Source organism: Lygodium microphyllum, chromosome 18 (genome assembly GCF_053477565.2).
Source record: "Lygodium microphyllum isolate KBCC chromosome 18, Lygodium_microphyllum_v1.1.10, whole genome shotgun sequence".
Taxonomy (NCBI): domain Eukaryota; kingdom Viridiplantae; phylum Streptophyta; class Polypodiopsida; order Schizaeales; family Lygodiaceae; genus Lygodium; species Lygodium microphyllum.
Window position 1 is genome coordinate 128,285,703 of NC_141152.1, and position 25,986 is coordinate 128,311,688.

The following is a 25,986-nucleotide window of genomic DNA, read 5'->3' on the forward strand; positions in this document are numbered from 1 at the left end:
TGGGACTGGTATTAATGTGTGTTTTGTATGTCTTTTTAGATAGACTAAAGGTTTTGAAGACCAATGCAACCTTTAGTAAAGGTGGCGACCATTCATTACACATGGTCATTTATGCATTGGTGCTAAGCAATAAAGCCCATCCATGAAATAGAAGGCAATTCTAAATGGCCTCAAAAAAATTCAAACATTTGCTATGTTATATTTATTGTACTTTGCTCGCGCTTGTTTTATGTTGTTGCATTTAGTTTGGACATTTGCCTTTTAATAATTGCACTTCAATTATTTTATCATGTGTACAATTCTTTCACATAAGTTACTTTGTGAATCCTCAAAAGGTGTGTTCCTGTCATTGAAAGGAAATATTTCATATCCATTGAGATAATAGAAGGATGGTTGTTGGCCTCTTGTGATTGCACATCATTGCATGTTTATCCTATGTACACTTCTCTCTCTACATTTCATGATAAAACCCTAGAAAGCCATGCTTTTTATTTTGATGAAAAAGAATCGTTTTTGTGAAAATCGATTTTGAGATATTGAAACAAAGCTAATTGCCCCTTAATTCATGATCTTGAGAGGAAAGTGTCATTTGCTATGATTAAGCATAACATTTGGGGTCTATTGCAAGCAAACTAGCAGATTTGTGTAAAAAAGCGAGTGAGATGAAGCCTTGCAAGTTTTGCGATGATGCCCGGCCAGGCCAGCTCAGCTTTTAGCAATGTACTCATCAAATTCTTGAAGGAACAATAGAGGAGCAACATTAGCGACCCTTTTATGAGAATCTAGCTATCGTACATATCAATTCATTAGGGGGCAAAAGTTCTAAGCATATCAATTCATTATGAGAATCTAGCTATCGTACAATTCATTAGGGGGCAAGAGTTCTAAGCATGTTGTGCCTGTAAAAACCTTTATTTTTTGTGCGCCCGTCTGCACTTGGCTCATAGTTCATTCCATTTATCCAGTTTTGTTGCAGGGAATGATGGCGAGCCTTAAGCTGTTTGCGTGCCAGCAGTCATTTGTCAGCTTTCCATCTCAGGTTCTCCCTAATCGCCTCATCAAGGAGAACCCGAGCCTTCCTTCCCGAGCTGTCTCATCCTCCTTTGAGGCCGTTGCCACTAGCAACACTGCTGCACTGAAGATGGTTCCCATAATGGTAAAGAGAGAGAGAGAGAGAGAGAGAGAGAGAGAGAGAGAGAGAGAATGTGGCGTACGAGACAAGACCAAAGTACATCTGGGTCTAATGTCTCTGAGAGAGAGAGAGAGAGAGAGAGAGAGAGAGAGAGAGAGAGAAATTTCATGTTTTTCGAATGAAAGGGAGAGATAAGCGAATACTACCTAGCTCTGAAGTACTTACTACATTGCCTCGGTCCATACTTAAGATGCACACTCTAGCCTCTATCTGGTTGGTTTCTGTTTGACTCTAGATCTACTTCTCCCACACTAGTGGTATGTAGTACATCGTGGACTTATTATGCCTATAGAAGTCTTTAGGGCAATTTCATCACAGTTTGTCCAACCTTCGTGTTCGTCAACTGTTTTTAGCCATCTCAATGCTGATTTTAAAAGACTCGATCAGCACGGACAACTGTCAAGGGAAGTTCAATTTGTCATTCAAGGAGATGTTACAGTTGTGCATCTACTATCATCTAGCTCTTCATCCTCATCCAAATATCTTAAATGAACTAGTCACATATCTGTGGTAATTGCATTTTAGTTGCATCATCAAATTTGTGTGCCATTTAGGTTACACCTGCATACTCATGCTCAAAGGAGAAGAACGAGAGGAATTAGTATAATGAAACATTAAGTGATGGTGTGGGAGACTGGCGACTGAGATAAAGGTGGATCAATCTCAGTATGCACTCAATGCAATATTTGGCATCCTGTGGGAGCAATGTAAGATGTTGCTTGCCTAGTTGACATGGTTTATAGACATAGACAGCAGCAGAGGGAGCGGAATGTAGCCCTTAGGACCTGTTAATGAAACAGCACCAGCACCCAAGGTAAAGCAATAACCTATCGTGGATCTCTGATGATTCACATCACCAGCCCAATATGAATCACTCCATCTTGTAAGTACCAAGTTCGTAGCACCTGTACCAATAGGATAATAGATCCCAAGATCAGGATTCCCCGTAGGAACTGCAAAATCCTCTGAGCAGCCTGCCAATACACCATCTTGGGTTTACTCATGAACCCAACCAACACACCTATAGCATAACATAAGTGAACATGAGTACTAAGAAGTGAGATCAAGGAGCCAACCAACTGTCTATAACGGGTAGCTTCTACTAAAGGAGAATCGGAATGAGCTATAGCCTTTCAATTCAGATTCATAGGAGTTGTAAGAGACTTAGATCCCTCCATCTCACACATAGTCAAGAGCTCTTGTACATACCGCTGCTAGAAAATAAAGATCCCCTTCGGAGTTTGATATATCTCATGACCTAGAAAGAAGTGAAAAAGTCCCATATCCGTCATATCAAACTTCTCATGAAGTGCTGCCTTCGTCTGCTTGACCATTTGAGTATGGTCACCTGTCACAATCAAGTCGTCCACATAAAGGGCAAACAACACACGACCTCCATCGAAGATGTGTACAGAAACCTTGGGGTTGGCTTTGGAACACGGATATCCCAATTTCTCCTAGAAAAATGAGTCAGTCTTCTCATTCCAAGCACATGGAGTTTGCTTAAGGCCATAGAGAGCCTTTCTCAACCTATACACCTTATCATTAGAAGAACCGAAGCCTGGAGGTTGCTCAACATAGATCTCCTCCTTTAACTCCCCATTCAAGAAGTTGGTCGATTGATCGGCCATCTCCCATGGCTAGCCAAGGCAAGAACGACACGAATAGTAGCCGTGGGTGTTTTGCAAAATCTTTAGCAATAAGGTGGACCTTGTATTTGTCCAATGTGCCCTCACTGTGGTACTTGGGTCTTGAAAACCCATTTGATTCCAATGATCTTCTTATTAGGAGGCTTCGGCACATGATACCAAGTGCCATTCCTCTCAATGGACTCCAGCTCTTGCTCCATCGCTTTCCTCCAATGATCATGGTGTAAAGCCTTCTTCACACAGGTGGGCTCCTAATCTTGCATGACATAGAGTCATCAAACTGTGATTAGTGTAAACAAGCTCGGTGTGGTGTGCTTGCTTCCTTCGAGAACGCCGCGGGCCATCCTGCAACTACTCCTCAGTGACCCCCTCAATCCTTGCATTACGAAGAGTGTCATGAGCCCAACGAGGAGGAGGCCGGATCTCACCTCATCGCTCTTCATCTACTGAAGTTTTGAGAGGGTCCATTGACGACGGGGGAGCAATTGGTGGATCCGGTGATTGAGAACTAAGATTCTCATCAGAAGAAGAATCCTCAAGAGGTACAAGTTCTAGAGGAACAATTGTTGGCTCCTAGCTATCACCGGGATCTCCAAGAATAGGGTGTCCCTCACTCCCCTCTGAGGCTAGAACTTCCATGAACCTAACATCACGACTTGTGTAGACATTCAACTTAACGGGATCATACAATCGGTAGCCTTGAGACTATGAACTATAGCCCACAAACACACGTCTTTTGGAAGCCACTTCAAATTTGTCACGCTGTGTCTTCGAGACGTGAACATAGGCATCAACCCCAAAAACCCTGAAATAAGACACATCGGGCTTAGACCCAAAGTATGCCTCATATGGAGTCATACCAACAACAGCGGAAGTAGGGGAACGATTAAGATTGTGAACTATGGTAGCCACAGCCTCAGCCCATAGACACTGAGGTGTTTGATGATGCCCCATCATGGTACGGGCCATCTCGATCACACTGCGATTCTTCTGCTCCAAGATGCCATTCTTCATAGGGGTGTTTGTATTGGCAAGCTCCTGGTGAATACCACGATCTGCTAAAAAACGAGCAAGCTCATTAGAAACAAATTCTCCATCATGGTACGGGCTATCTCGATCACACTGCAATTCTTTCGCTCCAAGATGCCATTCTCCTGAGGGGTGTTTGTATTGTCAAGCTCCTGGTGAATACCATGATCTACACAAAAACGAGCAAGCTCATTAGAAACAAATTCTCCGGCCTTATTCGATCGTAAGGTCTTTAGTTTTCGGCCCGATTGTTTCTCCTCAAGAAGCAACCAATCCTTAAAGTTGGAGAAAGTCTCCGACTTCAGCTTCAAGAAATAAGCCCATGTCATCCTGTTGTAATCATCCATAATTAGCATGAAATACAAGCTTCCTCTAAGGGACTCCGCACTTATCAGCCCACAAAGATTGGGAGAAACAAGCTCCAAGGGTGTTGAAGACCGCCTCAAAGCCTTACTGGGAACATCATCACGAGTGTACTTTCAACAGGTGTAGGATAGACAAGGCTACTGGCTCACCACAATATTTGGCAAACCTTGAACAAGCTGTCCCTTGGACGCCCCTCGAAGGTAATCATAATTGAGGTGGCCAAAGCAAGCATGCCAAAGCTTAGACTGAGTTTGTGAGGTAAGAAGAAGAGAAGTCAAGGCAGAAGAAGACCGCAACTTGAAGACTCCATTCTCCTCATAACCCGAAGAAAAAGCCTGTCTCGATCCATGAACAAGAATTCGAAAAGAATCCACATTAAATTTGACCAAAAGGCCGAGGGCACAAATCTTGTGCACTGAAAGGAGATGGCACCCAAGACCGGCACATAAGGCATCTTGGATGTATGAGCACCACCTCGTCCATCTGGAATAAGATGCATATCTCCTTGTCCCTGTATAGGAATAAACAAATTGTTACCAATGAGAATTTGGCCATGCAAAGGCAGCAAATGAGCAACACTTGTTGAAGGAGGAGTCATGTGCCGTGAGGCACCACTGTCAACAATCCACTTCGGAGCATATAGGGCCGCCAATGCAGCATTATAAGCTGTTAGGGCCGAATCCTCAACCACCTCCAAGTAGAGGAAAGTAGTTGACGAGGGAGCAGCTATGCTTTCTCCTTCTCCTTCTTCTCCTTGTCGAGGCAATCCTTCTTCCAGTGACTCGTTTTGCCACAGATGTGACAAGTAGACTCCTTTTCTTTGTTCTTCTTAGATTTGTTCTCCTTCTTTTGGTCCTTCCCCTTCTTCTAAGAGGATTGACCAACGAAGGCCTCATATTTAGAAGCATTGGTCCCTTTCAATTGTTTCTCTTGGTCCAAGACCATAGGAACCAACTCTTCCCACGGAAGAGTCTCAAACTGCCTTGAAGCAATCAAGGCAGAATAAGAGCCACTGAAATGGGGCGGTAACTATGAAAGAAGAGATATTCTCGTGTGTTCAGAAGTGATCACCTTCCTTGCATTTTGAACCTGCATCCAAAGTTACCTCAACTTGTTAATATGCTCCCCCATAGAAGATGACTCGTTGACACCCATGGTCCACATCTGCACTTCCAAAGAAACTTGCTTCATGACGGTCATACGATTGTACATTTGATGAAGCTCCAGCCTTATCTCCCAGGCCACCATCAAATGCTCAATATGAGATATAACAACGAGAGTACATGAGAGAAATAAAAACGAATGGATGCGAGCATTGAGTTTATCCCAATGTGCTTGAGCCTTTGCCAACTCGACCTTATTATTGGAAGAGAGTTTGGACTTGTCTCGCGAAGAAGGACGATGAATAGCCTCCGTAACAAGCTCTGCCTAATCATAGGACTCTAGAATGGCAAGCATCTGACGTGCCAGATGCAGTAATTCTCACCATCGAGCTTTTGATTTGATGGAAGAGTTGGTAAGACGGGCACCTTCCGGTCCATGATCTCTTGAAACTCTATCTTGGCCTTAGAAGACATCTTCACCTACAATGCTTGCACAAAACACAAAAAACACCACCCTTTGACTGTGAGAATATAGCTTGCTAGGGCGCTTGTCCGCTCGTCCCACTCCTTCACCTGCCGGAGGCGATGAACATGTAAAATCTGCACTTGAAGGCCCAAAACACAGCCTTCTTCCTTCTCTAATAGCAAAAAACTGTAGTAGCTTCAGCAAATCTCCTCCTTTTGTTGCACGCCCAAGCTCGCCTCAGCCTTGTTCTGATGCGCAACCCTCCTACTTGCACTTGAATGCTGAAAACATAGCCTTGTGTCGCGCTGAAATCTCCTCTTCAGATGGGCCTACCCTAGGTGAGTCCTTCAATCCTTTGATACCATGTCAGAGTGAAGCAATGCAAAAGGTAATGACCAAGACAAAGAGTAAACAGAGAGAGAAAAGAGAGAGAGAAAGAGATAGTGAAACGCAGAATATCTGAAGTGCAGAATGTTGTATAAGGATGTAGAAATATACACGGGTGCAGAGTGAATGTCTACGTATGTCTCCACCTCAAAGATCTTAGTCTCTGTCAGCGCTGAGGGCAATCTCCATGGTATGCGGCCTGAAATCTGTATGTACAACTGTGAAAGACTGTTGAAACCATGGCCAATAAATAGGCCAGTAGGAAGTAATGGAAAAGACCAAGTTGGCTGCATTAAATGCAGCTGATTGATAGCACTGTTGTTGGACTACGCTGGCATGTGTCAGTTGCTCCTGTCCGACTTGCCACGTCATCTGCACTTGCTGCTTTTGCCATGTGTCATCTGCACCGATTGCTCCTGCTGCTCCTACTATTCTTGCCGGCGGTCCAGGGAACGACCAGCTATCCAACTCTAACACTATGGTCAATGTCTCTAGCCCAACCTCGAAGCACCAAGGCTGTATTTTTTTGCACTTCATGGATAGAAAAGACCTAGGTTAGGGGTCCCCCTTAGGAATTGCAATATTCTCAAAGTAACATGCCAATGAATGAGCTTGGGTTCACTCGTGAAGCTTGCAAGCAAATCAACAAGGAATCAACAAATCAATATGAGTATTCAAGAGCCATATCAATGACCCAATCAATGCTTGTAACGGGTAGCGTTTGTTGTCGATGAATCTGCATGGGCCATAGCCTTTTAGTTTGGATCCATAGGAGTGGAAATGTATTGACATGCCTTCATCTCAAAGGTTGTCAAGAGCTCCTATACATAACCTTGTTGAGAGAGAAAAATCCCTCTCTTAGTCTACCATATTTGGTGACCTAAAAAGATTGAGGTGGCTTATAATGATGAAAATATGATAATGAAGGGTTTTAGTTAGAGGAAGGGTGGTAATAAGAATGAAGGATATAAACTTTACCTCAGAGGATGATAATGATGAAAGAATGATGGAGTATTCTTGAAAGGATAAGTCAAAGGCAGTCAAAGTTCAAGTGCTAGAAGTTTTTTTGAAAGATGCATAAAGTTTTGAACTTCATGAAGATTATCTTTTGGACACTCCTATATTTTCAAAAGGATATCATGTTTAAAATTGTATTATTTTGAGCACCGGGCAATTTTTGGCATGCTTCCCAAGGCTGATGCGAAACCCTAATTTGTGCTATGTAGATTAGGGTTTATAGCAGAGAAATTTGAAATCTCTCAGCCTCTGGTAATCTCAATGTTGTAATCTTTGGAGCAGGCTGTAGAAAGGCTGGGAGATGAGAGAGAATGTTGAGGAGAGAGAAAATTCAGACTTTCTTCGCGAAGAACTGAAGAAAACCAGTCATTTGTTGTTGCTGCCTTGTTTCCATAGCCTGTAGATGTTGTCACTTGTTGTGATTGGTCTTCTCCTGCCCCTGGCTACTTTAGAAGGTTCTCCAATGGTTGCAAATCAGACCAATAGTATCTTCTCCCTCTCTCTTGCAAGCTGAATACACTAAAAATGCCTCTCTTCAACCTCTAAAGATGTTTTTCAGTCTTGTATGGGCATTTTTGACAAGTGGCAGCCTTCACAAATGGTTGTTCCAGCATTATCCATAATTAAATATTAATTTTCAGTCTTTAAATACTAAAAATTAATCTAATAATTATTTTAGTGCCCTGTAAAATAATCTGACTAGCCAATAATCAAATTGGCCAGGCAACTTCCATTCCTGAGTGTCTCTACGCCATCTTTGACCATCAGATTGGCGCTATGTAGCATTAAACACCACTTCCCTAGTGTCACCAACTGACACTTATGGCCAAATGAATAACCTAGGCCAACAACTGGTACGAGATACCACCAAGTACCTGTGCAGAATAACTTATAGCAACTTTTGTCTTTGACATCCCGTGATTTCCTCAGGTCTTGGGCTCGTAAATTTACTCTAACCCCAATTACACCTCACATGTGCAACATTTACTTAACTATGTGATTAAAAATTAATCCATATGTTAAGTGAGGTTTCAAAAATACATGTCCTCATGACAAATAGCCTTGTCACACATTTGTGCCATCATTTCTTTAACATTTTCCACATCATGATCTTGCATTGTTCAAATCTCGAAGGGCCTCCATGTCCTTCTATGTATGAGAGACAAGAATGAACGCAGAGAAGGAAGAAATAGGATATTGAATGCTGAATACAAGGCTGGTCTGATCAGCCCCTACACACAACTGGTATATGTTAGTGAGGGCACCAGAATGAGAAAAGAGAATATGGACAGCAGGCTGCAAATTGAGGGAGTGCTGGCGACTGAAGTGGATGTGCGCAGGCCGGTCAAAGCAGCAGCTATAGATAGCCGAAGGTGTCAGAATTGGCTGACCAGCAGTCAGAGAGGGTGAAAATTCTGTCCAACTTGCTGCTGCTGGCTATAAAAACTGGCTGACCTGCTCGAAATATATGCTGCCTAGCTTGCCATGGGTCAGAATTGCAATGCACTCAGCCCCAGAGGTGCTAACACTGCTACAAACTGACTGAAAAAGCCGGGAATAGAAATACAAATGCTTTGAAGTTATCAGAGCTCCTCTATCTTCATGACACAACTAGGAGACAACTAGCATGATTACAAATAGTGCTAATACCCACTCTCCGATCATGGAGTAGTTGAAGGCCTAAAATGTGTATATGATGAAGCATGGAAGGCTAAGACAAAGGCTTCGTGAAGATATCCACTAATGTCCATCGTAGGATATTAGACCACCTCTAACTCGGACTCAATCCGCTCTTAAAACATAGTGGTCGTGAACCTCCATATGCTTTCACAAGCATGAAACACTAGGTTCTTCATGAGAGCAAGAGCACTCTCGTTGTCAACTGGTAGCAAGGTAGGTCATGCCTGAGAGAAACCAATCTCCATAAGCATGTGGTGGAGCCACATTGCCTCTTATGAGGTTGAATACAATGCTCCAGCGTCGATACTTAGCCTTTATCAATGAAAGAGCCACAATAGGGTGCTTCATATTGCTCCAAGTATCACGAGGATATGGAGTTTAACTTATTGCCTTGGCATCATAAAGTTGTATATGTGTTGAGTGCAAGCTAAATTTGTGCATGGTGACAATCAAAGCCCAGGTTGGACATAGGCATAGTGATAATCAAACCTTAGTTTGGGTAGTGGGAGGCATCGGCAAAAGTTGTGAAGGATGGGGGGCATTGGTAGAAGTTGTGGTTTTCGTGGCAAGTCTTGGCTCTAGGCATTAAATCTGCCCTTGATAATGGCTTGGGTGTCATTGGGCTAGAAAAATTAAGCATTTAATTCCAAGGACAAAGGCTAATGAAAGTTTGAATACTTTCAAGTCTATAGGCCTTAGCATTTGAAATTGTGGATAGGCAATGATCAATTTATGGGCATGACCAAGTTGTTTTTGATTTTTCCCAAGTAGTAACATCTGGAAATTCATTTCTAGAGGATAAGTTATGCATGAGCAAGCTTGCCACTTGGCATACAAGAAGAATTCATGTATGATGCCATGCAAGGTTGGGATAGTTGGGAGAAGCCATTTTCAATAGGCTCGGCTGAGGAGAGTGTGTGTGTGAACAGGGCAGTTGCTGTTTGGGACTAGTAGATAGCTTAGCAAAAATTTACAGCAGGTGACTGACATCTCAAACCATCTAGAGGAGGCAACAACAATCTTGTGTTTGTTGGTTGCAGGTGATTACTCCTTGGCCAAAGATGACCTGCTGGGGTGCTCAGTTGGCATTATATAATTGGTGTTTTTGATGTTTGGAGACTTGAAAATGTAGATCTCTCTTTCATCTGAAAGTGTTTGGTTGTGAGGCTTTTGTGCACATTCGTAAAGAAAAACGCAACAAACTTGAGCCAAAGTCATGTAAATGCATTTTCCTAGGATATGGTGACGAGACCATTGGGTTAGGAGATTGTCTAGGGCTATTAGACAACCTGACAGGTTTATTCCTGGTGCAATTAATGTGGCTGATTATGTCATATTGACAGACTGTAATGAACCGTCTTGCTTCAAGGAAGCAATGGACAGACAGGACAGCTTGGAAAAAATGGCACTTGGGACTTGGTGCAGTTGCCTAAAGGGTAGAAAACCCTTCCATGCAAATGGGTTTACAAGATGAAGGTCACTTCTGGTTCCTCACCAAAGTACAAAGCAAGATTGGTTGCAAAAGGGTACAAGCAAGAGCATGGAATTGACTTTGATGAGATTTTCTCTCCTATAGTCAAGATGACTACATTGAGAACCATTTTGGGCTTGGTTGCAGTTGCGGATATGGAGCTCATATAGATGGATGTAAAGACTGCGTTTTTACATAGTGATCTGCATGAAGACATATATATACAGCAGCCTGAAGGGTTTGTTGAACAAGGGAAGGAAAAAATCGTATGTAAACTCAAAAGGAGTTTGTATGGGCTGAAACAAGCACCAAGAGAATGGTATCATAAGTTTGATACATTCATGCAGTCCCAAGGCTTTCATAGAAGTTAAGTGGATCACTGCTTGTACACCAAGAAGGCAACAGATGGCAGCCTGATTATCTTGGTTTTGTATGTTGATGACATGTTGATTGCTGGCAGGGATACTCATGCCTTGGATTCATTGAAGCAAAGTCTTCATGGCAGCTTTGACACGAAGGATCTTGGTGACGCAAATCACATTCTTGGCATGCGAATACTTAGAGATAGTTTAAAGGCTTACTCTATCTTCTCAGTAGGAGTATATCTCCAAAGTTTTGCAACGTTTCAATATGGAAGGGGGGAAAACAATTGGGGTTCCATTGCCTCCATATGTGAAACAGTGTGCAGAGGACAGCCCTACATCTGATGATGAGAAGGCTGAAATGGTCAAGATACCATATGCTTCAGTTGTTGGCAGTTTGATGTATGCTATGGTTGCTACACGTCCTGACATTGCCTTTGCAGTGGGAGTGGTTAGCAGATACATGGCAACCCCTGGCAAGAAGCATTGGGATGCAGTGAAAGGTATTATGAGATACCTCAAAGGCACAAAGAAGTTGTGCATCTGCTTTGCAAAGCAGAAGGCATCTGTTGTTGGCTTTACGGATGCAGACTATGCTAGTCATGCGGACTGCAAGAAGTCCACTTCTGGGTATGTGCGTAAATGTGCTCGGGTGTGAACACACCCTTAGCACTTGTACTTACACATATATATCTATCTAAAAACCTAAAGGTACACACTCCTCACTGTACCTACAAACGTGCTCACTCTCTACTCTGCTCTCCCTCACTCTCTTTGTCTCTCATTGCACGTAACGACAGTTTGTCTTGTTCGCCGTGCCTAACCGGTCCCTACAATTTGCAATGCTATCTTGTCTTTATGTTTTATGTAAGTAATAGAACCATGCATGGGGTAGATTCATGTACAAACAGTAGGAGAAGGGGGTGTTGCAAACGTTGCCAAGAGAATGTGAGGACTGGCTAGACTTGGAGGAGGAGTAATGCATGTATGAGGATCACTGGATTGAGCAACAACGAGACTAGGAGGTGTACAAGAGTTGGCCTATTTTCCTGCCCTAAAGGTGAAATCTCTTTCTGTGGGATGGAATTAAACCTAAAATACTCAAAGAGAAGATAAGTGAAAGAGACATAAGTATCAAAATTCCTGGTAAGTATTTTCACATGTACTCTTTAGGGTATGTCGCTCTTTTATGTCTCCTTCTAACTCCTAGCATCACAAAAGGATTGGGCCTTTGAGATTCAGCCTGTGAGGAAGAAGATCCATTTGTAGGGTGGAAGGTAAAACTTGGATACTTGCGATCCCATGGAGTGATGACGCGACCAATAGCATCAAAGGCTCGTGTGTTTGTCTAGTCCTGGGGTGCCTCTTGCACACTTGTTCTTTTTTGTTTGTTGAATCCATTGTATCTGGTTTATGTATAATGGCCTAGAGCCACCTTGCACTTTGTAATCTCGTTATCTTGTACCTTTTTTTTGGTAATTAATATAAATTACCCATTATGCAAAAAAGATAGAAACATACAAAAATTTATTTGCAAAGTGGGTGTTCATATGGGAAAACCCTTGTCCTATGCAACAGGGTAAAAGGTGCCTTGTGATAAAGTGCATTCACACGAGAATGACTCTTAGGAATACAACTTATCCAAAAAAGCCCTTGGGGTTAAGGTGTGAAGCCCTAAACTTGCCTAAATACTTTGAACTTTTCTCTAGATAGAGCTTTTGGCTTTTCTCTAGATAGAGAATGTGGGTGTCTGTCTACAATGTTCTCTTGTGTGATATAGACCAAATCAATGTCCCTTGCATGGAGTCTTTCCGTGACATAATGACTTAACTGTGTGTGGCCATGAATGCAAACAACAAGAATGTAGCGGATCAATCCCCAAATGGTAATAAGGCCAAAGCCTTGCAAAAGGCTTTGAATTTTTCTCTAGATAGAGATTTTTTGTCTATTATGTTTCTTGTGTAGGCATATAGACCAAATCAATGTCCTTTTGGAGTATTTTTGTGACACGATGACAAACTTTGCGCAAGCATGAAAGGTGAGATTTCTTGCAACTGGCAATGTTATTTAGTCGATGATCAATGAGGATGTCTGCAATACAGGGCAGTGTGTGCTCAGCCAGTGCACTATGGAGTGTGCTCACTGCTGAGTGCTCAGCCTCATCCTCTCCCTCTCTCTTGTGCTGCTGTCCTGAGTCCTCTGCAGCTTACAGGAGTTCTCTCAAAATTCATACAGTCCCTTTGTCGAATTTCACTGTCTTTTATGCTTGTTTTTCAAAGTGTAAGCTTTGTTGAAACTTGAAATGTTTACAATGCCTACTAAGATTCGACTTATCATTCTTATATTTTCCCGGTTTTTAAAGAAAAAATTAGGGCAATGGATGATTCAGCCCAGGGGTTCTGAATGATACTTCAATCATACTTTCATACCCGTACACGAATGGAAGTATGAAATGTATGTTATCAACTATGATACCTCTAAATAAGCCAAAGTCATCATGGCTAACTTTGATTAAGAGTTAGATGTTTATGTGGCATTATTTGATTGGCTGAGATTTAAGTATCAAGAACAAGAATCTCTAGCCTACTGTTTTCTGAATTTATTTCAAAGAACTGTTCTGAATCATTTAGCTGTATGTCAGATTGTTCCACCAACTCTGTCTACCTCACATGTAGAGGTGGTATTTTTTCGTTACGTTCACATCCTCATTCGTTTAGTGCTTTTTACTATATTTTCTTCATTTACTTACACCTGTATGTATCATTCCTTATTTTCATATTCTAATGACTCTGTTCACATGAGATTTACACTTTTTATCTCTCTTAACATTTGGCAGGACAATATCATTCTTTTGGCTCTTGTTCTCCACATTTCCAGTCACTTTTGAGTTGGATAACTTTTGCTTATTCTATCCTTGAAAAGTTATCCATCTTTCTTGGTCTACAAGATCAGTGTTGGTACTAAAGAAAATTATCCAATATGTAATCTGTGCATTAGATAATGGGCAGATTACAAGCTTGCCTGATTATTGATATTTATGGACTGTTCTGTCAAATGGGCAATCTATACTACAGTTGCTGATTCCAATGAATATCTGGCAGGTGAATGATTGTACGGGCAAGATGGGTCGTGCAGTAGCAGAGGCTGCAGTCCAAGCTGGACTTGAGCTTGTGCCATTTTGTCTTACTCGTCCTGGTGCTGGTGGACATGTTTATAACATAAAACATGTTCAGGTCAATGTATATGACACCTCAGAAAAAGAATCTGTTCTCGACAAAGTGTTAGAGCGCTACCCTGATGTTATTATTGCAGACTATACACTCCCTTCAACTGTAAATGGTGAGCATGAAAGCTATCTGTTCTTCTTATTTCTGAATTCCCAACTCAGTTCTTGACAATGTGTTTTTTGTGTCCATGTGTCCACACAAGGCCCTAAACCATCCTATGTACATGGAGCTTTCTTTTTCCTTCTGCATGTTGCCTTGTATCTTCAGCCCATGTCTTTAATTGGAATTGAGTGCTATAGCTGGTTTGCTTGTTGTAATTTGATTTAGGTTTTAAGGTCAAAGAGTGCAGATCTGCCCACTGCAAGCTCAAAGTCTATATGGGTTTACTTGTCTCTGTGTTTGGCTAATCCAAGGGAAAGCTAGAAACATAGTTAATCATAGCTGAGTATTATTTATGTGTATGCAAAGTTGAAGTTGGCATTTTGGAGTAGGTGAAGTGGAGATCAGTTCATAGTGGAAAAATGAAGGCCCCTGATTTGTGCACTTTTACTTCACAAAGTTTGTTATGCAAAACTTTCGCCATTCAACCATCTCAAACTGACTGGTAACCTTCCAAAGTGTGCTTTCCTTCTAGGCTCGTCTTAGCAGTAACTCTATGTGATATGCAGTATTGAGCATGACTCGATACAGGTCTGACCTTTGTTTTATGAGAATTCAGGTGGATAAGTTGGCTTCCAAATCTACTGAAAGTCTGTCACGCTTTATCTACTGTATTGACAATGAACATGGAACTATGAAAAATGCAATTCTCTGAAAGTCTTACCTCCATAGTGCTTTTACACATACTAGCTTCATGCAATAGGGAGAGAGGAAAGAGCTTGCTCTGTATGGGGCCAGTGGAATCTGCACCTGCTCTCACCAAATCTTCCACCCCTTTCTCTGACTGCAAGGGAAGATCCTTGTCTTACAGCTCTCTATGAAAAACGGTGATGCGTCTTCCTATAAGAATCAGCAGACAAATAGGCTAATGCTAATCTATAATGCCTAAAAGTTATTAGAAAAAGCTTGTCAGACTTAGAACTTTTGACACTTATGAAACTGATCTTAGTGACTAGTCTCTTCTGACTAAGTCAAATTAAGCTTCTCTTTGTTTTGATTGTTGGAACTTCGGTGCGGATACACTTGCATGGATTACAGTTGACGGCGGGCAATGTTGGAATTCTTGGGGAGTTGGAAAGCAATCCAGTGGTCACGTTTTAACTTTTGAGTTGTAACGGGAACTCAAAGAACGACAGAGAATGGCTTATGAGTTGTAACGGGAACCCAAAGAATGACAGAGAATGGCTTATGTGCTCAATGGAAGTGTAAAAAAGGCAGTTGGTCCTCCTCCTCCTTTGGGATCTACTTGAGGGTGGCAGGGAGTGCTTCCCCTCTTTGTACATTTGGGATTTGTCCAGTCTTCTATCATCTTGGCATTGACATTGTTCCCATTTATCTGTGCATACTTTTTGCAAAAGGATGCTTTAGTAAGTGAAAACCCTGTTGCTCAGTGAAAATCTGCTGCATGCATGCCCGAATTTGCATTTCCCTGTGCATAGCATTGTGTCTTCTGATTTGGGCACTTGGGTCAAATACCTGATTGGGTGGCCTTCCAAGTGAAGACCCTTGTATATGGAATTTGACCAATTTATTAGCTCTTGCACAGCCCAATAAAGCAAACCTCAAAACTTTATCGGTGCCCAGCTCTGTTTAAAAGGAGCCAGGAGGAGCCACTCTTCATCGCACCATCCCCACCTTAGTTGGTTTTCTTGCTAGTGTCCTTGTTGCCCTCATCTTCTTTAGACTTGCCACGTTGCTTTTCCAACCCAAAGACAGTTATGGTAGCTTGCTTTTGTTAGTTTGGTATGTATTATGGGTTTTAGGCACTATTTTTAGCCTTTAGTTGGGCACCATTTAGAAGCATCTGGATTTTGAGTGGCTCATTTTGTTAGTACAGTTAGTGTGTCATGTTGTTTCCTCTTGGTTGTAATCTCCATCATAGTCTGATGGAGACATGGGACCTGTGACATGTTCTAGGCATGTGCATGAATTTAGGGCAGCAGTTCAGTCTTTTTCAGCCTGTTTCACACTGGTTCTACAGCCTGATTTAGGTGCATTTGCTGGGAGCCACTTATGGCTTATGGGTGAACTGTAATGTAGATGGGTGGCCATATATGTGGCAGCAGGGTGGACAGTGTTCAGACTTTCATGTACGCTATCACATGATATCTTTTTGCAATCTGTTGGCAATGATTTTAGAGAAGATTGTATACAAAGAACCCATAACATAAATGGATCTCCATTGTGTCAAAGAGGTCCAAGAGGGAACCTTAGATGATAACCGAATGACAGCAATCTTCCAGTCTGAAGGCATCCCCATCCTACCAAAGTTCCATACTTGCTGACACATGCAAGTTAATGGGTCCTTAAGTTGCTCAACATGGGCTGAAAACAACTCATTAGGAAGCCCATCCCAACCAAGGCTTTTCCTTCTGGTAAATGGGTCAGCACATTCTCCACTTCATCCTTTGACATATCAACCTCCATAAAATCAACCCATTCTTGCTTAACCTAATTACTAACCAAATCGCAAATGTATCGATGAGCAGAGTGAACAACATCAGAAAGAATCTCTTGTGGACCCAACAAAGATTTATAAAAATCCACGCACATTTGAATGATGGAAGCAACATCAGTCACCATAACACCTTGCTTATCCAACAAACGCACAATATTTTCCCGAGTGTATTTCTAGTGTAAACAAGAAAAAAACTAATGAGATTGATAGTTATTATCATACAAAGCTTCCGCTCGGGTCAACAGTTTGTATTTAGCATATTCCTCCTCTTGAAGAGATTGAACTCTACATTTCAACCATTCAATGTATGTGAGCAATTCATCAATAGTATCCCCTGACTCATACAGAAACAACGAGTGGGCCAACAAAGATTGCGCATACTGCAATTCAGCTCGTAAAGAGAAAGCATGCTGAATACCATACTCTCGGGACAATGCTCGTGCATTATCCCTAAAAATAGCCCATGCTTCCATCCCTCCAAATAGGACCCTCAAGCTAAAAGAAGCAATCAATTGCTGAATACATTCTAAAAACTGATTTTTGCAGCAAAAAAGATTGGTTGAAAAGTAGAGGCAAACGAGCAAGGAGAGCCTTAAAGGCATGAACAGGTATGTGGGTCAAATCCAAAACCAAAGGATAGTGATCTGACAAGACATGTTGTCGCTCCACCCACATATCAATGACTACAGGAAAAAAAGAATCACTCTGACAAATGTGGATCCTATCAAGTCTAGCCCAGGTGTTTGGATGTTGAAGAGAATGATAAGTATATCCAAACTATGAAGGATGCATCCAAGACCACATGTCATGTTTCAAAGACACAGCTGCCAGAGCATCCCAAGCTTTCCACTCAAGAGCATCCATGACCGAGTGCAGTGAAGTCGCCCGATCCGTAGATACATATGTATTAAAATAGCCCATAACAAAGCCGTGACTAGCCATGGCAAGGCAGTGCAAGTCATCCCAAAGCTGACGACGTTTCCGAGCAGTAGAAGGAGCATACATGCCCACCAACCACAAAACCTCTCCCTCATATAGGATTTCTAGCATCAAAAATCTGCCACGAGGGTCCTAAGAAACCAAGGATGGTTGCAAGGAAGATCTAAAGGCCAACATAACTCCAAATTTATGTGGAACCCAACCACTAAAAAAATTTGTATAATCCTTATATACATAAGAAAATCCTGCCAAAGCATGCTATTTGTACTCCACAGCACTCTACAAGAAGAAGAAGACGTAAACTCATGGAGCAAGCCCAATAAAGAGCACGAGCATGGCCACAATAGCTTCTTGACAAGCCCGTGCCACTACGCGAGGATCACCATCCTATCAACTAGCCGCAAGAGCTAACTATTTGGCAATAGCAAGAGCTCCAATCCTGACCCTTCCAAGTTCTCCTTTCTCTACCCACGAGCCTTGGATCCAGTCTTACCCCTAGAGAGGTAGTGGAAAGGATCATTTGTTTGGGAAATACTTTGTCAAACTGATGGGTCGAGGAGTGGAGCATCATAATTACACAATGGAGGTATTCCTGCACTTGGTTTATCCATGTCAATATGGGTTCATTTAGGGTTGGAATGTAATGCATAACATTTTGAATGTTCAATTGAGGATTGATTATACCAAAGCCTTAGGCTAGTAGGTTGTTATGCTTCAGCTTGATCTTGAAAAGGCATTTGATCATGTTAGTTGGTCTTTCTTGCGGCAGCTAGTGTCCACCATGGGATTTGGTCCTCGCATGATTTCTCTTGTTGATACCATTAGTTAGGGTGCTATGGCTCCTATTGCACTTAATGGAGGGATCACAGATAAAATTGCGTTGTCTTGGTCTCTTCGGCAAGTTGCCCTCTCAGCCCTTTGCTATTTGCTTTGGTCACTCACCCGATGCTCGTAGTGTTGGATAAGTTAGCTGATCAAGGTGAGATTGTTGGTTTGTCTCTTTCCAGTGGTGCCCAACTTTTAGGTCAATCTTTGGTTGATGATTCCTTTATGTTTTTTAAGGCTGATCGCTCTAATGTTAATTGGGCAATGGTTGCGTGGAATCTTTTGCTTTAGCATCGGGACTTCATATTAATGCTCAGAAATCTACACTGCTATCTTGTATGGAGAATGATTTGTAGGCTTTGGGTTGGCATGGAGTTGTGATTCCTAAAGGAGATATAACCCGATGCTTGGGTTATCCTATTGGTGTGGATGTAACTCCTTGTGCCTTGCTTGATTGGATGTCGTCCCATATTCATGATCGGTTCATTTTTGGGGAAATCGCAAGATTGGCCTTTTCATGTGGGACCTAAAGTTACTCAATGCATCATAATCAATATGATCTCGTTTTTTCTGCCATTGCTTCCTTGGACTAAGAAGTCTCTTTTGGAATTGGTTCAGCCTATCCGATTCATGTTGTGGAAAAAGAAAGGGAATCATTTGGGCTGGGTGTGGATTTCGTGGTAGCATGTGACTACTCCTAAAAGGATGGGGGGAGCAACTTTATTCGATGTTAATTTGCATATGGCTGCTTTGAGACTAGCACTTTTGCAGGCACTATGTAAAGAGAGTCGTCCCTGGTTAGATATTGCAAAATTTTTCATAGAAAAGATTGGCATCTCTCATGGTAGCATGATTATTCAAGTTTCTTGGTGGCATCTTGGCAGGAGAAGCTATGTTTTGTAGTTTGGCGCCCTCTTGATTTTTGTAAAGAGGAGAATTCGTTGCAAGGGGAAGTGTTGGCTATCTCCAAGTCGTCGGATTGATGTGATAAAGATTTGCAGCAAGACAAGTTTTATCGGATGGCTTGTTTGGGGTTGCAGACAGGTCATGATGGGGTCATTCTTGGGCAGCCCTGTCTTTATTCTTCCCGGTGTATTCGTTTGCACTTTCGGGTGCCTCGAGGATATCATGACATTTGGTCATCCATTCAGGACATGCTTTGAGGTTGTCTCTTTTGCTTGCTTTACAGCCATCGTCTCCTTGGCGAGATTGGATGCTTGTGCTTCTTGATGATTTTGAGAAAAGGTTAGCTAATCAGATATATCATCAAATGGTTGAGGCCACGAGATGGGTCATTGGAAAGGCTAATAAATTATGGCATATTTGGGATAGCAAAAAGAAGTGGTAGGAAAGATTCATCCAACTATGGAAGTCTAAGGTTTCTTATCAGGGCAAAGTGTTCATGTGGAGGTTGCGTATTGGGGGTCTTCCAACTGGGGACGTGTTACGTGCTCATAAGATCTCCGGTGGTCGCTATGTATTTTGCATTGCATGTGATGGGACATTGCTTCATCTCTTTGTCTCTTGCCTTGTTGCTCAATAGATTTGGAGTTTTGTTTCCCGTGTGTGGTCCTCGGCGACTCAACGGATATCAGCTTGTTCGTGGATTATGGGAAGGATGACTTTTATGTCTACTTTGCATTCAGATTATTCTTGCCTCTTCCATTTCCTTAGATGGACAGCTTTGTGATATATTTAACATACTTGGAATGCCTTTATTTTTGACTCAGTCTTGGGCATCCATGGTCATGTGGCCCGTGTTTGTGGTTTAGTGTTATGGAAGATCTCCTCTATGGTTTCAGCTGATCTGGTTCTTCTTGACATTGTTGCTCCTGACTGGATATTTGTGTGTTAAGAGTCTTGGTAGCCTTTCATTTGTGTCTATTTTTCTTAGCTGACCTGATGGTCTGATGTAAATATTTCTACTTAATTCAATTATCTTCACAAAGAGAGAGAGAGAGAGAGAGAGAGAGAGAGAGAGAGAGAGAGAGAGAGAGAGAGTGCGTGTGTGTTGCATTAGCATCTACAAAAGGTCAAATGAGCCTATGAGACAAAAATAGAAACATTTGGAATTTCAAGGAACTATCATCTTTTCCAAGTAGAATAAAGGAACCTTAATCTAAAGAGGAAACATCTAGCTAAAAAATAATAAACAACTAAAAAAACTAAAAACACTAAGGATTGGGTATGGTGTTGAGCTGATATGAGTATTTGTATCATCTTGATATATCTCTCATGGGTCTATCCAACATGGATAAACTTAAGTGTTGAGGTAAGGCTGCTCACTTACAAAATATCTCCAACACACACACACACACACACACACACACACACACACACACACACAGAGTGTGTGTGTTGCATTAGCGTCTACAAAAGGCCAAACGAGCCTATGAGACAAAAATAGAAACATTTGGAATTTCAAGGAATTATTATATTTTCCAAGTAGAATAAAGGAACCTTAATCTAAGAGGAAACATCTAGTTAGGAAATAATAACTAACTAAAAAGACTAAAAAGGATTGGGTATGATGTTGAACTAATACGAGTGTCTGTATCATCCTGACATATCTCTCATGGGTCTATCCAACATGGATAAACTTAAGTGTTGAGGTAAGGCTGCTCACTTACAAAATATGTCCAATTAACAGTATTTAGTATGAGGAAGAAAAGATGTGTATACATGTAGAAGGGTGTACATTAGTGGATACTTCTTTTCGTTTGGAGAGAAAGATTATCCTTTTGTAGGTACTATTGTTGTTTGTGGTTATTCTTATGTGGATACTACTATTATGTTTAGTGATGGAAATGAGGAACGAGGATCTCATAAGCCCCCTTAATCTTGTGGTAATACAATACTTGCACATTCTTTATTTGATCATGATTTGGGGATTTCAACATCAACATTGAATCTCGCACCAATTTCAATCGACAATTTAGGTCTTTTTTGGGCATGTATGATGAGATATGTGCTGGTTGCAAAGCAATTGTGGTATTATGTATCAGGCATTGAGGTTAGGCCAGCAGGCCTAGTGGCTCAAAGAAATGCAAAAGCATCTAGTTCATCCATTATGGTTAGTGGATCATCAAGTCTAGCTTCTCCTTGTACCCCCACAATTGATCAACTAGGATGCTTAGGCACATGCCTTAATTGCATTGTCATGCAAGAAACATATTATCTCACACATACACAATGGCCAAACAAGCACGAGAGAAGCTTGCTTCTTTCTAATTGGTGTGTAATAAGGCATGTGCAGCCTATTTAGGTAAGGAACTTGAGATTGAGCACAGGATTGAGGGTGAACTTGTTGATGCATACATCACTTGCATCAAGGATCTCAAAGAACAACTTGCAAATATCAATGATATTATTCCTGATGCATCAGTTGTGTTTTATGTATTGGTTGGTTTGGCAAAGTCCTATTAAAGCTTTGCTACAACTCTTCATTTTTGGCAAGATATAATGCTGATTTTGATGAGTTGGTCTCTTTGCTCTTACAAGAAGAGTAGTCCTATCAAAGCTTTGCTACCACTCTTCGTTTTTTGGCAATATATAATAGTGGTTTATAGTCTTTTGATGAGTTGGTCTCTTTGCTATTACCAGAAGAGTAGTTTGGGCTAACCACTTGATCATGGCCATGAACAATTAGATGTTTGGAGCCAACCATAAAGGCAAGGAAAAAATATGGCAACTGTCTCTTAGGGAAAGGGCGTGGGGACCCCTTCTTTTGACTCCTGGAACAATAAGAATGAACCAAGAAGAAGAAACAATATAACTACTTTAGACAAAAGGGACTTGTTATTGAGGAATGTAGGAAGCACATGGCTAGTGAAAAGAGGAATCAATTAAGTATGACCATGTTTGAAAATTCAGCCAATGTGAAGGTTGCAACAACACACATGGCTTGCTTGGATGTATGTCCATCTTATGGGTTTATTATGTGATGCACTAATGATCTTTCTTCACATGCACAATATTTATCTATGGTAGAAGCCAAGGTGCATGATACTTTGACAATGATGCCTCTAAGTGTGAAGAAAATTGCTAGGGTTTGCACCAAGGACACGCCGAGTGTACGACCATGACAGAAACACAAAGAGACAGACACAGACACAGACACAGACACAAAGGGCAAAAACTCAAACCCTAAACGCGGAACTTAAAAACTCAAACCCTAAACGTAAAACTCAAAACTCAAATGCAGAAACTCAAACACAAACATAAGAAGGGAGAGAGAGAACACAACTTTGAAGTGAATGAATGCTGTAAATGAATGTAAGAGTGTACAGTGTGCTCAAGGGCAGAGCAATGTTGGAGTGTGACGTCCACCGGAGACGGATCCCAAGTCAGTGACCACCAGTCGAAGTGTTGGAGTGCTGAATATTGAATGGTAGTAGGCTGATCACCCAAACATTGCAGTCTGGAGGTTGGAAATTGGTAAACGCAGCAGTGTAGCACCGATCGGAGGCTGAAAACTGTACACAGTTTGTTGTAAACAACAGGTTGAAATTGTTTCTGATGTGGCTGGTGATTACTGGATGATCAGATCCTTGTAGATGATGATGTTACCAGCAACTGATGTCAGTATGGATGAAGGCGCTAGCAGCAGTTGTAGGAATCGATTAGGCACGAAGATCGAGGCAGATTGTCGTATGCACAGTGAGAGACAGAGAGAGAGAGCGAAAGCAAGTAGTGTAGAGTGTGAGCACCTTTTTTTTTTGGTACAATGACGAGTGTACCATTTTAGGTTTTTAGATAGATATATATATATGCAAGTACAATGTGCTAAGGGTGTGTTCACACTCGTGCACATATAAAAGGCACGATGGCCCTTTATTCCCAACAACCTCCCACCTAAAGGCAATGTGCCTTAAGAGGAGAAAAGAATCAGCTAAGTCTAGGTATGTACAAAGCTGAAATAAATATATCTATCCAGCTCCCATCATCTGTCGACAATGAGCAAACTGCTCTGTTGGAAGACCCTTTGTGAGAAGGTCTGCAGTATTATCATCTGTATGCACTTTGACAAGCTCAATGCTCTTGCTGTCAAGTACATCTCTAACGAAGTGGTACTTCACCTGTGGCTTTGTCTTTGCATGAAAGACAGGATTCTGTGCTAGCATGATAGCACTCTGACTATCACAATGGAGAACAGGTAACTTTGTGATGCCAAGCTCTGCCACTAGACGTGAAAGCCATAAAGCCTCCTTGCATGCCTTAGTGGTAGCCACATACTCTGCCTTTGTAGTAGACAATGCAACACACTTTTGTAGCCTGGAGATCCAAGAGACTACTCCTCCTGTGAAAGTAAACATATACCTAGAAGTGGACTTTCTATAGTCCGCATGACCAGCATAGTCTGCATCTGTAAAGTCAACAACAGATGCCTTCTGCTTTCCAAAGCAGACGCACAACTCCTTTGTACCTTTGAGGTATCTCACAATACCTGTCACTGCATCCCAATGCTTCTTGCCAGGGGTTGCCATGTATCTGCTAACCACTCCCACTGCAAAGGCAATGTTAGGACATGTAGCAACCATAGCATACATCAAACTGCCAACAGCTGAAGCATATGGTATCTTGGCCATTTCAGCCTTCTCATCATCAGATGTAGGGCTGTCCTCTACACATTGTTTCACATATGGAGGCAATGGAACCCCAATTGTTTTCCCCCCTCCATATTGAAACGCTGCAAAACTTTGGAGATATACTCCTGCTGAGATAGATAGAGTAAGCCTTTCGATCTATCTCTGAGTATTCGCATGCCAAGAATGTGATTTGTATCACCAAGATCCTTCGTGTCAAAGCTGCCATGAAGACTTTGCTTCAATGAATCCAAGGCATGAGTATCCCTGCCAGCAATCAGCATGTCATCAACATACAAAACCAAGATAATCAAGCTGCCATCTGTTGCCTTCTTAGTGTACAAGCAGTGATCCACTTGACTTCTATGAAAGCCTTGGGACTGCATGAATGTATCAAACTTATGATACCATTCTCTTGGTGCTTGTTTCAGCCCATACAAACTCCTTTTGAGTTTACATACGACTTTTTCCTTCCTTTGTTCTACAAACCCTTCAGGCTGCTGCATATATATGTCTTCATGCAGATCACCATGTAAAAACACAGTCTTTACATGCATCTGTATGAGCTCCATATCTGCAACTGCAACCAAGCCCAAGATGGTTCTCAATGTAGTCATCTTGACTACAGGAGAGAAAATCTCATCAAAGTCAATTCCATGCTCCTGCTTGTACCCTTTTGCAACCAATCTTGCTTTGTACTTTGGCGAGGAACCAGAAGTGACCTTCATCTTGTAAACCCATTTGCATGGAAGGGTTTTCTGCCCTTTAGGCAACTGCACCAAGTCCCAAGTGCCATTTTTTTCAAGCTGTCCTGTCTGTTTATTGCTTCCTTGAAGCAAGACGGTTCATTAGAGTCTTTCAATATGACATAATCAGCCACATTAATTGCACCAAGAATAAACCTGTCAGGTTGTCTAGTAGCCCTAGACGATCTCCTAACCCAATGGTCATTGTTTGCTGGCTGTTCCTGCAAATTTCCATTTTCAGTATGCTGTCTTGGCATTTCAGCTTACAAATCAGCATTGATAGCTTGCTGTCCTGGCTGTTCCTGCACATGTAATGGCTCATTTTCATGGGCAATAGCTGGCTGATCATTTCCAGCATTTACAGGTTCATTTACAGCAGGTATTTGCTGTTGTACAACGGGCACATTTTGCTGTCCAAAAGGTATTTCTTCCCGGAATACAACCCTACGGACCTCCTCAGTCTTTTCGGGTTGTTTGTGCATGCGATCTTCTCGGAAGATAACGTCATTGTTGCGTACTACTTTTCTTTTCTCGGGATTCCACAATTTATACTCCATTTCACCCTCATCACCATATCCTAGGAAAATGCATTTATAGGACTTTGGCTCAAGTTTGCTGTGTTTTCTTTACGAATGTGCACAAAAGCCTTGCAGCCAAACACTTTCAAATGAGCATATGAAGGTGGCTTGCCCGACCACGCTTCTTGGGGAACTTCCCCCTTCCAAAGACTTGTTTGGTGAGCGATTAATCAAGTGAACGGCTGTTATAACGGCTGTCATAACAGCCTCTGCCCAAAAACCATGGGGTAATGCAGCATGAGACAACATCGTACGAACCTTATCTTGTATGGTCTGTTTTATACGCTCTGCAACTCCATTTTGGGGCGGATTATGAGGAGCAATGAGCTCCCTCTTTATCCCTTTGCTGTCACAAAATGCCTGAAAGGCCTTGGACATATATTCCCCACCATTGTCAGAGCGAAGACACTTAAGTGTCTTATTTGTTTGATTTTCAGCCAATGCCAGGAATTTTTTAAACTTATCAAGCACTTCATCCTTGCTACGAATAGGGTAAACCCATACTTTCTATGTAGCATCATCGACAAAGGTGACAAAATATTTCTTTCCCCCTAAAGATAATCCTGGCATTTGACATACATTCGAATGTACTAACTCTAGAGGAGAAGATTTCAAAGAAAGAGATTTTTTATGTGACGTCTGTGCATGTTCGCCATAAATGCAATGATCTTAATGCTCAAAATTAGCATAACGAAGACCAGGCAAGTAACCTAAACGAGAAAGCACTTTCATTTCTGTTTGACTCAT

General features: G+C 41.7%; 1 protein-coding gene across 1 annotated transcript in view; it reads left to right on the forward strand.

Moving 5' to 3' along the window:
* Positions 1-808: 808 nt before the first annotated feature.
* LOC148021368 (putative 4-hydroxy-tetrahydrodipicolinate reductase 1, chloroplastic) overlaps positions 809-25,986 on the forward strand; it is a 115,980-nt gene continuing 90,802 nt past the window's right edge. The window contains exons 1-2 of the mRNA XM_087699226.1: positions 809-1,156; positions 13,824-14,061. Of these exons, the coding sequence (XP_087555352.1) occupies positions 980-1,156; positions 13,824-14,061 (415 nt within the window). The 5' untranslated portion in view covers positions 809-979. The remainder of the gene's footprint in view (positions 1,157-13,823; positions 14,062-25,986) is intronic.